This window comes from Trachemys scripta, chromosome 23 (genome assembly GCF_013100865.1).
Source record: "Trachemys scripta elegans isolate TJP31775 chromosome 23, CAS_Tse_1.0, whole genome shotgun sequence".
Lineage (NCBI taxonomy): Eukaryota > Metazoa > Chordata > Testudines > Emydidae > Trachemys > Trachemys scripta.
The window spans coordinates 12,372,702-12,385,467 of NC_048320.1; the positions used below are offsets into that span (position 1 = coordinate 12,372,702).

A 12,766-nucleotide genomic window follows, 5' to 3' on the forward strand; every position below is an offset into this window, starting at 1 on the left:
CCTGCCTTCACTAGCAGGACCAAGTACTGATTTTGCCCCAGATCCCCAAGTGGACCCCTCAAGGATTGAACTCACAACCCTGGGTTTAGCAGGCCAATGCTCAAACCACTGAACTATTCCCCCCGAGCTATCCTGCCCCTCCAATTTGTTGGAATAAATTGGAGTTCAGATAATTGGCAGTCAATAGAGAAGGATTCAGCCTCAGGCAGACATAGAAAGGGAGGTTCGGATAACAGGAGTTCAAGTCATCAGGATTCCACAGCTAGGGTGACCAGATGTCTCAATTTTATAGGGACAGTCCCGATTTTGGGGTCTTTTTCTTATATAGGCTCCTATTACTCCCCACCCCCTATCCTGATATTTAACATTTGCTGTCTGGTCACCCTATCCACAGCACACTGTTTTCTCTGCGTTGGTGATTTCCTTCTTTAGCCCCTCTGTGGTCCACTTGTGACTCTGGATCCAACCACAACAACTAGGTGATGTGGGCTTAGAAAGTACAGAGTCTGCTCACATCTGTCTCCAGGGGATCAAGGAGAAGGCAGCTGGTACTGGCACATTATACTGCATCTCTGCTCTCTCTGAACATTGACACAGGATCCCACAATAGCTAGGTGAAGGGGTGAATAATGGAGAATTGCACTCCAGTTCAGTCCCCTTCTAGGAGAGAGAGCAGAAGAGGAGGCATCAGGTGCTAACACACTGCACTGTCTCTCAGCTGACCATAGAGAATGATTCCGTATGGTGACACAGCAGATCCTCTCTCCTCAAATGAAGTATTGTAAAGTCAGAGACAGGGCTTGACAATTTTAGGATAAAACTTATCAAAACCTACCAAAGAAAAATTTAAAATTCAATTTTGATAAATTCCTAACATTTACAATTTTTGCAGTTTTGACCATTATTTATGGAAACCCCAAGCATTCCAGTGTCGCTGAGAAGTCATGCTCAGCAAAGTGGAGCTCTGGAAGGATCTGATTTTTTCCTATAGTTCAAGGAGAACCATATTTTTAACACTGAATAAAACTTTTTGCTCCTTGAAAATTAGCCATACATTTACCTAAAAATTAACATAAAAATCACAAATATTAAAAAGATGAAAACCAGAAACCATGGTCATAGTATAACCAATAATGAAATTTTTTTGTTCACTGCTGGGAAATTAGGAACATTGCCTTACTAGATAATACTGGCTGTTCATTTAATGATTAATGTGATATCCAGTCTCTGAAAGTACCCAGTATCAGATGCCTGAATGGAAGAAACTGCTTAGTGGGCTACTATGAAATAACTGCCCATAAGGAAAGTTTCTTCCTGACCACAGGCATTCAGATTACAGGCCTTTGGTTTATGCCCTGAAGCATGACAGTTTATTATATAACTTATACATTTTTATCCTACTTAACACAATTTTGCATGTTTTAATTCTCCATCTAAATGTCTAATCCTCTTTTGAACCCTACTAAGATCTTGGCTGCAATCATTTTTGTGGCAGTGAGTTACATGGGTTAATTATACATTGTGTAAAGTATATTTGCTTTACATTTGGAGCATTTTGCAGTCACCGGATGTCCTCTTGTATTATGAGACAGGTAAACAGGCGTATCCAACTGACCTTCTCTTTGCCAGTTAATATTCTGTATACCTCTAACAGGTGAAAAAAATGTGATTATTTTATAAAGAGACTGAAAGTCCAGGGGAAATCTCCTACCAGATTGTAACCATTTTAAAGAAGGCCAGATTTGGGGTATACGCTACATGACAATGTTCCTTTAAACTTATTCAACTGAGGGCAAGAGGAGAGAAATCAACCTTCTAGCTCAAGATCCTGCTTGGAGCTAAAGTTTATCTTCTAAATATCCCTGGAGAGAGAATGTCTGGGCTGATGGCCCATAAAAACTTGGCATGATTCTGCCTGACTTACCCTATTTGAGAATTTTGGTGTCTTCATGACATAATCAGATGCAGCAAAAGCTTCCCTAGTGGCTAAGTCTGAAGAAGTATAAGTCAGGGTCTAAATGCCACCCAGCATCCATATTTATCCTTAATGGCTATATAAATTCAGCCCATGAGACAGAAAACATTAATTAGACAGACCCTGCCTTTGGCAGTAATCACTGCCAGTGACAGCTGAACCAGCCAGTAGATAAAATATGCACCAAACATGACATCAGAATAAATAGACAAGGACCATGTAAAAACAACACAACAAACTCACCCTGTTTCTTCTAGGAATGCAAATAGCACTCCATACCAGCTTTTGGAGTCTGTTTGGGTGTCTGTCTTTCCTTAATTTTGGGCCCACTCCTGCTCCAGTTGGAGTCAATGGGAGTTATTCAACTGGCTTCAAAGGGAGCAGGATAAAGCCTTTATTTTCTGTAGACTAGTCTTTGGTTCTGATCGCAAAGGGTAAGAAAAATAAAACCTCTAGAGGTCTAATGCTAAAGTCCTTACTCTGGGCCAGAATGTGATACTAGTGAAAATTCTCAGTAGGGGCTTCATCTAAACCCAACTGAAGTAAATTGAAAGACTCTCATTGACTGCAATGGACTTTGGATCAGGCTTTAGATGCATTGATTCCAATAGAGTTACTCTGGATTTATGACAGTGCAACTGAGTTAAAACTCTAGATCTCTGTCCTCACTAAGGTGAAACTTCCATTGTCTTCGGAGTAAAATTTGCTTGAGTTTACTTCAGGTTTTAGCTCTGGGAGAATAACATTTTCCATAATGCTCTTTCCCCACCTCTCCCATTGCAATCTGATCTGGTTTGGCAGCTGTGATGAGAGTAGAAGAGGACCTGGGTTTGGAGGAAGGGATCTGAGGTCTCTCACCCACCCCCACATCTCCCTCAGGGGCATCAGCAAAATAATGTGATTGACCAGAAAGGACAGATGATTGCAGAAGTGCCACTGAAGGTGTTTCCTTTACAGGACATGAGCCTTAGTACGGGCCAAATCTGCTTTGCTCCCTGGACAGGGGGGAGATATATTAGCTTGAAGGAGAGAGGGGAAGGGTTCAAAGCAGTGGGGTGGAATGATGAGTGGAGGAGGAAAGGATGCGATCCAGATTGGGAACTGCTCCTCTTAGATGCCTGAGGTGGGAGGGAAGAAGTCAACACCACACAAAAAACCCCTAACTCGACTGCAGCTTTCCCTACTGACACCCTCCAGGGCTCTGGCACCAAACTGCAGGCCGAGACTGACATTATAATGCACTGCCTCTGCTTCAGGCTCTGCTGTTCCCAGAGGAGTCCTGCAGAGTCGCATCCTTGCATTGCCCTGATTCATTTTTTTTCAATGCTCCATTGGGTCTTTTTCCTCCTGTTCCTGTTCCTTTCCAGAGGAGAGCGTTTGCAATAGAATAACGGGAGACTCTAACCCTGAAGACAAGGGAGGTTGCGGGGGCGGGGAAGGAAAAGAAATGTGCTCAGCACTGTTCTGCTTCCACAAAGCCCTCCTTCTCATGGCCAGCAGGTTCCACCTCAGAGTATGTTGTGTGGTTGGTGTGGTTTCGGAACTTCATGGCTGGCCAGTGGTGTGGTCTCCGCTGTGGACAAAGACACATGTGCATTAAAAGCTAAGGAAGTGGCTTTAATTTGGGGCATGCTGGGAAGTTTGAAACCCAGACCTGCAACAACAACAATTAACCTGTACAAGAACCCTTCCTTATTAAAAAGGCAACCTCCTGCCTTAAGAGACCATTCCATATGTCACGGAGTACCCTCCTTCTCTAGGAGAAGACCCACTTTCATTAACCAGCTGACTTGTGTAGATCTGCGATCACTTAGGACCAGGGCCGGCTCCAGGCACCAGCGCAGGAAGCAGGTGCTTGGGGCGGCCAATGGAAAGGGGCAGCACGTCTGGGTCTTCAGCGGCAATTCGGCGGCGGGTCCCTCAGTCCCTCTCGGAGGGAAGGACCGGCTGCCAAATTGCCGCCGAAGAATGAAGTGGCGCGGTAGAGCTGCCGCTGAAGTGCCGCCGATCGCAGCTTTATCTTTTTTTTTCTTCACCGCTTGGGGCAGCAAAAAAGCTGGAGCCGGCCCTGCTTAGGACAGGTTTCATTGTATTCATATTCCCCAGTGCTGGAACACTATTGCAGGAAAAGCGGAGGCCACGTCTATGCTACGGGCGAAACAGCAGCACATCTACAGTACTGCAATGCTGTAGCCCCGTAGCGTAGATGCTTCCTCCATCGACAGAAGGGGTTTTCCCATCAATGTAGGTCATCCACCTCCCTGAGCAGTGGTAGCTAGGTCAACAGAAGAATTCCTCCACTGACCTAGCCATACCTAAGCTAGGGTTAGACCAGCTTAACTGCTGTGCTCAGGGGTGTGAAAACATAGCTAGGTCAACCTAATTTAAGTGTAGACCAGGCTTTAATCTAGTGTCACATCACTACAGTCCAGTAGGCTAACACTATTGCCTAAAAGGCTAACTCCAAATGCATTAACCACTTAACAGGATTAAAGTGAGGAGAGAGAGGAAATGAGGCCTTTGGTGAAACCAGGCCTCAGGTCCTTCAGAAAGGAAGGACAGTTCAATGGTTAGAGCACTAGCCTTGGACTCGGGAATACCCAGTTCAATTCCCTACTCTGCCACAGATTTCCTGTGTGACATTTGCACAAGTTACTTAGACCCAGATCCAAAAAGGTATTTAGGCTCCTATCTCCCATTGAAATCAATAGAAGTCAGGAGCCTAAATCCCTTTGAGGATCTGCACCTTAGCCTCTCTATGGCTCAGTTCCCTGTCTGTACAATGTGGATAACAGCACTGCCCTGCTTCATGGGGGGAGTTGTGAGGATAAATACATTAAACGATTGTGAGGCACTCAGCTACTATGGTAAAAGGGGCCACAAGACATCACAGAAAGAGACAGATTGAGGAATAACAAGGGCTATCAGGAGAAAGGCTGGAAGCTTCCTGTTGCTCACCTCCCCCAAAATAGATCCCATGCTTTTAACTAACCCACTCCTGACTGCCCCAGGTGTCTGTGAAAGCCAAGGAATCATTTGCAAGCAGCAGAGAGAGAGAGAGAACATCAGAGCCCCTGATTATTTGGAAATGAAAAATCTGCATTTAAAACATTCACACCATCAGTTACATCTCGGAGGATGGAACGGCATCTATTATTAAAGCCCATCCGTTTTAATCTCCAAAACCCAACTCAAAAGGAAGCAATCTCGCCCTTGTTACAGCTCCAGTCCAGCTGAGCACTTGGTCTGGAATCTGTGTGTGTTTTGAGCATTTGTGTCAGAGAGAGTGCAAAAGAGAGAAATAAAGTGTGAGTAAATGTGGGTGAGCATGTGAAAGTCTGTGACTGTGTGTGAATGAGTGAAAGAGAAAGGTTATGAGAGAGTGAAAGAGAAAAGCTGGGTGTGTGAGTGAAAGAGAAAGAACCTGTGTTTTAGACATCAACAACTGGAAGCTGAAGATTAGCTGTGACTGTAGGACCATGAAAAGAAACACATAGATTTGAAATATATCAAAGGTCCCCTGCTGCTCCTCTCTCCCTGCTTCCCCAAACGCAGTATAAGTGCAAGGCAGCAAGGTTAATTGAAACATATCTGAATCAAGCCTGCTGAGAGGATTCAGACTGCAACAAAATGTAACTTTAAATGCATAGTCGGTTCCCAAGTCCTAGGTGAGAGAGAGAGACACTCCCTCCCCTGCTCCAGAAGTTTAGGATTCCCTGAGGGCAGCTGTACCTAGAGGTAAACTGGCTCTTTCTTATTCATGGCTCAGTACAGCCAACTGCATGGCTCAGCATGCGGCAGCTGCACAAATCAATGTGAATGCTGAGGTTAGGCACCTCCAAAAGAGAAGGAAATAGATTTAGAGGCCAGATCCTCAGCTGTGTAACACCACTGAAGTCAATGGAGCCATGCTGATTTACTCCAGCTGAAGATCTGGCCCTCAGAGTCCATTGAGTCAGTACTCAAGCCTGCTGGGTCCTGCAGAGGACTTCATACAACAGGCCAGCAAAAAGCTGGGGGACTGGGACATGTCTCCCTCATTTCAGGTGGCTGTACCTCTGTTGAGGATAGCAAAGGAAGAGAGAGCCGGTCTGGGATGAGATCTGTCCACTCACCTCAATGAAGAACAAGGCAGCGTTGGAGGTGGGGTGGCTGCTGATGTAAATTACAGGAAGAATAATGGCTGCAATGAGCAGGACAGCCAGGACTATCCCCACGATGGTCCCGGTGTGAATCGGGGTTCCGCCTGTCTTCGTGGGAAGGTCATTTTTCACTCCTGAAAAGGAGATCGTGATTGAGGGTGGGAATGCAGGGAGAATGGCTGGGATCACTGAGAGGCAGAGAAAGTACACAGAACTGGGAACAAGGGGAGAGACTTAGGCTTTGTCCACACTACTGTTGGATAACTTATGTCGCTCAGGGGTGTGAATAAGCCACCCCGCTGAGTGACATAAATTACACTGACCTAAGCGCCCGTGTGGACAGTGCTGTGTTGGCAGGAGAGCTTCTCCTGCTGACATAGCTACCGCTGCTCATTGGGGGTGGATTAATTAAATCAATGGGAGAGCTCTCTCCTGTCGGCTTAGAGTGGCTACACTAGAGAGCTTACAGCGGCGCGGCAGTGAGGAGAGAAGACGTCGACCACACTAGTATTCATCCTCAACAATGATACAGTGATGTGCATACCAGTGCCCATTGGTGATTACATTTGTCAGGCCTACTCAGTTACATGGGATACACCTCTTGACTGTCCTGTGCATAGTGGTGGCAGAGAGTTGGGCAGCTCGGTGGAAAGGAAACCCAGACACAGTTCCCCAAGTGCTGCTGTCTTTGCAAAGCCAAGCATGTGGCTGGCTCAAGGAGAGCAGAAGTGAGCTACTGTGACTATCAAGGAGATCTCTACTAGTTCAACTGGTAGAGGCCCACGACTCCAGCTGTGCTGTGTGTGTGACTCACCTGCAGCCAATTCACTTATTACAGTGATGCTTGCAATACATTCTCCACATCCCGCTCTTGTGTTTTTTAACACTAAAATAATTCAGATGAAGCAAACTGTCCCCCCCGTGGAGTGGGGGCAGTGGCTCCCTTTTAGAGGATGGCAGTATTTGGCTGGAGAGACGAATGAGCAACAGCTCCCTCAATCTATATTCCTCATGTACCAAAATGCTCATTCTGATGGAAACCCATTAGCCATATGCTGCCTGGTGTCCTTAGCATATCTTGCCCACTGTCCCTTTAATTTCTTAGCCATGAATATTCAATCGCACAGAGGGGAGAAGGGAGCAGAGCCATGGAGGGAGATTCCAGCACAGATTAGTATTGACATTACCAGACGTTCAAGAAGCAATTTGGCTGAAATTGAGAAGGTCTCAGATTTCAAAGGCTTTGTGCTTACAGAGGGCCCAATCCTGCACCTAGGCTAGTCAGTGGGATTTTATCATTAACCTCTATGAGCAACTTTAGCATAAGTGGGATGGACTTGTGGTTTACATATACACCTTCCACAAATGTCTAGGGATGCTGGTGCCACAGCACTGGCTGTGAACTATACATCACAGCAAGAAGCATTGTGACAGTCCTCAGACCCCAGTCATAACAGCACTATGATAACCTAGACATCGGGAGATGAACCACTGGCATAAAGGAAACCGAGAGAGAATCAGAGCTGGACTAATAGCAGAGATGCTTTACAATATTAAGATTTAAACATTCTCCTGAACTGTTGAGGAAACCCAAAGGCAACTCACCTGTGGGAATGCATGGGGACCAGAGAGTGAAATGGATTATATAGAAAGTGAAAACTGATCAGCCTAGTTATTTGCTAGGGCTGAGAAATAGACAAATACAGACAAACAGCTTCCGGGATAATCAGATTGTTCCAATTCTCTCAGTTTTTACCATCCCAAAATAGTATTAGTAACCCAGGTGAGGATAACCGGATTCTGATCTTGCTTGCATCCCTTTAAATTTGGGGTTTTCTTGCCCACTCCTTTGATTTATTATAACTAGCCAGAGAACAAGGTGGATGAGGTAATATCTTTTCTTGGACCAACAGAAGTTGGTCCAAAAAAAGATACTACCTCACCCATCTTTGTCTCTCTAATATCCTGGGACTGACGTGACTACAACACTTCACATAACTAACCAGTGCATTTGATTTCACATAACACATTCCCCTTAGGAAGAATCTGACTGGGTGATGAGAAGGTTAAGGACTTACCATCCCCTCCTGCATACTGATTCAGCTTTGTGTCATCTGTAAGAGGGAAACAAAAGCAAGAAAAGGATAGGAAAGTTAGTAGACCATTATGGGGTTCTTCATTCTGTACACCACTGCACCCCATATAGAGTTCCACCCCTAAAACATGCCTCTTTGTATTGCCCTGTTACAGTTAAGAGTAGTTTTGCCTTGTTCATTTTGGTGGGGGAAAAAACACCCAGAAAACAAGACAAGACAATAATGAAATTTCAGGGGTTTTGTTTACAGTCTCATTCAATGCATGTGGCAATTGAAGCACAAAGTTCTTAATGAATCTCTCCTTAAATAAGCACTTTCAGCATGGAAGCACTGTGCGTGGTAATGAACATATAAAGGATTGGGCTCTATGTTTGCGTGTGATGTTCAATCACACGCTTCAGATAGGAGTGGATAGGAATGGCAAAGGTTAGTTGATTCAAGAGTGTGTGGGCACACACATAATTCCCCAAAAGCTTAGATCTGGAAAATTCAGACCCGAATGAGGTAATCACTTTTAAGACTCTCTTTATATTCAATCTATGCCATTTACTGCAACATGTCAGTAGACGTTGCTAGCTCTCAGCTGACTCGTATAGGTAAGGCAAGGATGTTAACCCAGAGTCCACTCCATGGGGGGCCAGAAATCCAATTCCACCTGTTCTCTGCCTGGAAGGTAACACCATACAGATTGTAGGAGGCTCCCTGTCTGACATAGACTCATAGACTTTAAAGTCAGAAGGGACCATTATGATCATCTAGTCTGACCTCCTGCACAACACAGGCCACAGAATCTCACCCACCCACTCCTGGAACAAACCCCTAACCTATGCCTGAGCTATTGAAGTCCTCAAATCGTAGTTTAAAGACCTCAAGGTGCAGAGAATCCTCCAGCAAGTGACCTGTGCCCCACGCTGCAGAGGAAGGCGAAACCCCCCAGGGCCTCTGCCAATCTGCCCTGGAGGAAAATTCCTTCCCGACCCCAAATATGGCGATCAGTTAAACCCTGAGCATGTGGGCAAGACTCACCAGCAGGGCCGGCTCCAGGCACCAGCTGAGCAAGCTGGTGCTTGGGGCGGCAGCTTATAGGAGGCGGCATTCCGCCCAATCCTAGGGCGGCACGGTCGCTTTTTTTTTGCTGTTGTTCCGCTCTGGCCACACTGTAGGGGGCGGCGGCGTGGAGAACGGGAGCGCCCTGCAGCAAGCCCGGCAAGGCAGTCCTCATCCTTCCCTCCCCGCCGACTGGAACGGAGCCCTCCCGGCAGGCAGCGTGGCAGCGCCCCACTGTAGCCCTGGCCGCCCCCCTTCTCTCTCTCTCCCGCCCGCTCCCTCCCCTTCCCCCCGAGCTGGTCCCCCTGCACCCGCGCTCCGGTGCACAAATCACTGGTTTTGGGGGTTTTTTTGCTTTGCCGTTCTGGCCACCCCGTTTTGCTTGGGGCGGCCAAAAAACCAGAGCCGGCCCTGCTCACCAGCCAGCACCCAGGAAAGAATTCTCTGTAGTAACTCAGATCCCACCCCATCTAACATCCCATCACAGGCCACTGGGCATATTTACTGCTAATAATCAAAGATCAATTAATTGCCAAAATTAGGCTATCCCATCATACCATCCCCTCCATAAACTTATCAAGCTTAGTCTTGAAGCCAGATATGTCTTTTGCCCCCACTACTCCCCTTGGAAGGCTGTTCCAGAACTTCACTCCTCTAATGGTTAGAAACCTTCATCTAATTTCAAGTCTAAACTTCCTAATGTCCAGTTTATATCCATTTGTTCTTGTGTCCACATTGGTACTAAGCTTAAATAATTCCTCTCCCTCCCTGATATTTATCCCTCTGATATATTTATAGAGAGCAATCATATCTCCCCTCAGCCTTCTTTTGATTAGGCTAAACAAGCCAAGCTCTTTGAGTCTCCTTTCATAAGACAGGTTTTCCATTCCTCGGATCATCCTAGTGGCCCTTCTCTGTACCTGTTCCAGTTTGAATTCATCCTTCTTAAACTGGGAGACCAGAACTGCACACAATATTCCAGATGAGGTCTCACCAGTGCCTTGTATAATGGTACTAACACCTCCTTATCTTTACTGGAAATACCTCGCCTGATGCATCCCAAGACCGCATTAGCTTTTTTAATGGCCATATCACTTTGGTGGCTCATAGTCATCCTGTGATCAACCAATACTCCGAGATCCTTCTCCTCCTCTGTTACTTCCAACTGATGTGTCCCCAATTTATAACCAAAATTCTTGTTATTAATCCCTAAATGCATGACCTTGCACTTCTCACTATTAAATGTCATCCTATTACTATTACTCCAGTTCACAAGGTCATCCAGATCTTCCTGTATGATATCCCGGTCCTTCTCTGTATTAGCAATACCTCCCAGCTTTGTGTTATCTGCAAACTTTATTAGCACAGTCCCACTTTTTGTGCCAAGATCAGTAATAAAAACATTAAATAAGATTGGTCCCAAAACTGATCCTTGAGGAACTCCACTAGTAACCTCCTTCTAGCCTGACAGTTTACCTTTCAGTATGATCCGTGGTAGTCTCCCCTTTAACCAGTTCCTTATCCGCCTTTCAATTTTCATATTGATCCCCATCTTTTCCAATTTAGCTAATAATTCCCCATGTGGAACCGTATCAAATGCCTTACTGAAATCGAGGTAAATTAGATCCACTGCATTTCCTTTGTCTAAAAAATCTGTTACCGTCTCAAAGAAGGAGATCAGGTTGGTTTGGCACGATCTACCTTTTATAAAACCATGTTGTATTTTGTCCCAATTACCATTGACCTCCCTGTCTGACATGAGCGTCTATGAGACAGTCCACCAAAAATCCTGGCCCAGATTTCTTTGCTGCTTAGCTTGGACTCTGTCTACCCCAGGCGCTGAAATAAATGACAGGAGGCTAGCTAGTTAGCTGCATTCACATACGTCTCCACTGAGCAAAGCCAGGCTGGGTGGGGAAGATGCAAAGGGGTGGATCTTGTTTTGCTTTGCTTCTCCAGATAAAATTTGCTGCCTCACACAGCTGCCTGCTTGTTTCCGTCCAAGATTACAAATTAATCTCATGCTTGAATGTGTCACAAAAAGCCTCTTGTTCTTCTTCCAAGACTCAACCGTGAGTTGGAAAATCATCTCAGTGGTGCTGTTTTTTCCCCCTTTCCTTAATTGCTCTTTTCAAAGTTGATCCGTCAGCCACGCACTCTCAACACCCCCATTCTCCATTGCTCAAGGACAATTACTCATGCTCCTTTCTATTTATTCTAATTAGCGTTTTGCATGAGGGACTATTAAACAGTGAAATTGAAGTGATACCTGCCACTAGGACGGGAGGACACGGCCCATGTGTTAATAGGATTAGCAGACAATAGAACAGGGGTATCCCAAAGGACTCTGGGTCTTTACTTGGGGCTTCTTATACCAGAGAGAATTCCATTCTTGTACCAGAAGGTAATGCACATGCCTATGGGTTTATTACCCATAATGTGATGGCACCGCCAGCCATGGGTCATCAGTGGGGATCGAACAGGGGATCTCTACTGCTTGAGCTAAAGGATAAAGTCTAACAGGGTCCTTAACCTTTTTTATGGACCAGCCATTAGAAGGAGACAAAGACCCACACTGTGGTCTCGTGGGTTCCACCAAGGGGAGGTTTTGGAGAAGAGTCTAAAACAAAGCCCCAGACCCAAACAGTCCCCAAACTAGGAGAACGCTTGGATTGAGACGGTGAGGAACTCTGTGGCTCCATGTCTAGAGAAGCTGGGCCATGTTCAGAGATGAGTCTAGCATAACTTGCACTTTTTTTCCAGCCCTATCAAATGCTGCATGTTACACCAGCTTTCTGTGCCTGGCTGCCCCTTCACACAGGGGTTATTCATGATAGGAGAGCCTTATGGCTGCTCTGTAGTCACGTTATGCCATCAGTGCAAGGCGGCTCAATGCAGCTGTGAATTCCCCTCCACGAGGAGGTCTCACCTACGCTACCTTCTAGATCATGCTGAATTGCTCCCCTCTCTAGTCTCATCTTCCTTTTCTCTGCCCCACTCCTCCTCTCCTTGTGCCTCGAGCCATAGGATTGGGTAGCCAGGAATGTTAACTACATTCTCTTGGATATGACTTCATTTCACTAGGCCTTGGAGAGAAAGATCTCTCCGGGGCAGACATTTGGGGCATTGTGTCCGGAGAGCACTGCTACTGCTTTCCCTTTAGCCTTGGGCTAGCCTCTCCTACCCCAGTTGTTCACCCTATTCCCAGCTGCTGGTACCTTCTGTGGTGAGGCTGCCAATGAAAAGAGAGGAGGTAGTGACATCTTCATCAAATGACGTGAAGGGGCTGTTTGGGGACAGTGAGTAATGGTCGCTCTCTGCCCAATCCTCACAGGTCCTCTCGTCTGACTGAAAAGACAAATGGAGAAAGGCTACTATTCCCAGCAATCTTCCAGCAAGAGGACCTCTTTGTGCCTAAATCAACCCAGTCAGTAAACTCGGCACAAAGCAGTGACTTTGGGGGTGTCAGGAGGGGGGAAACCAACAAGAAGTATCACCAGAGCTGA

The 12,766-nt window shown here is 46.0% G+C and overlaps 1 protein-coding gene across 1 annotated transcript in view; it reads right to left on the reverse strand.

The window, feature by feature from the left end:
* Window positions 1-365: 365 nt before the first annotated feature.
* PLXDC1 (plexin domain containing 1) overlaps window positions 366-12,766 on the reverse strand; it is a 51,281-nt gene continuing 38,880 nt past the window's right edge. Inside the window, exons 11-14 of the mRNA XM_034755940.1 lie at window positions 12,479-12,608; window positions 8,196-8,231; window positions 6,091-6,251; window positions 366-3,548 (exon numbers count right to left, since the gene is read on the reverse strand). Coding sequence (XP_034611831.1) covers window positions 3,429-3,548; window positions 6,091-6,251; window positions 8,196-8,231; window positions 12,479-12,608 — 447 coding nt within the window. The 3' untranslated portion in view covers window positions 366-3,428. The remainder of the gene's footprint in view (window positions 3,549-6,090; window positions 6,252-8,195; window positions 8,232-12,478; window positions 12,609-12,766) is intronic.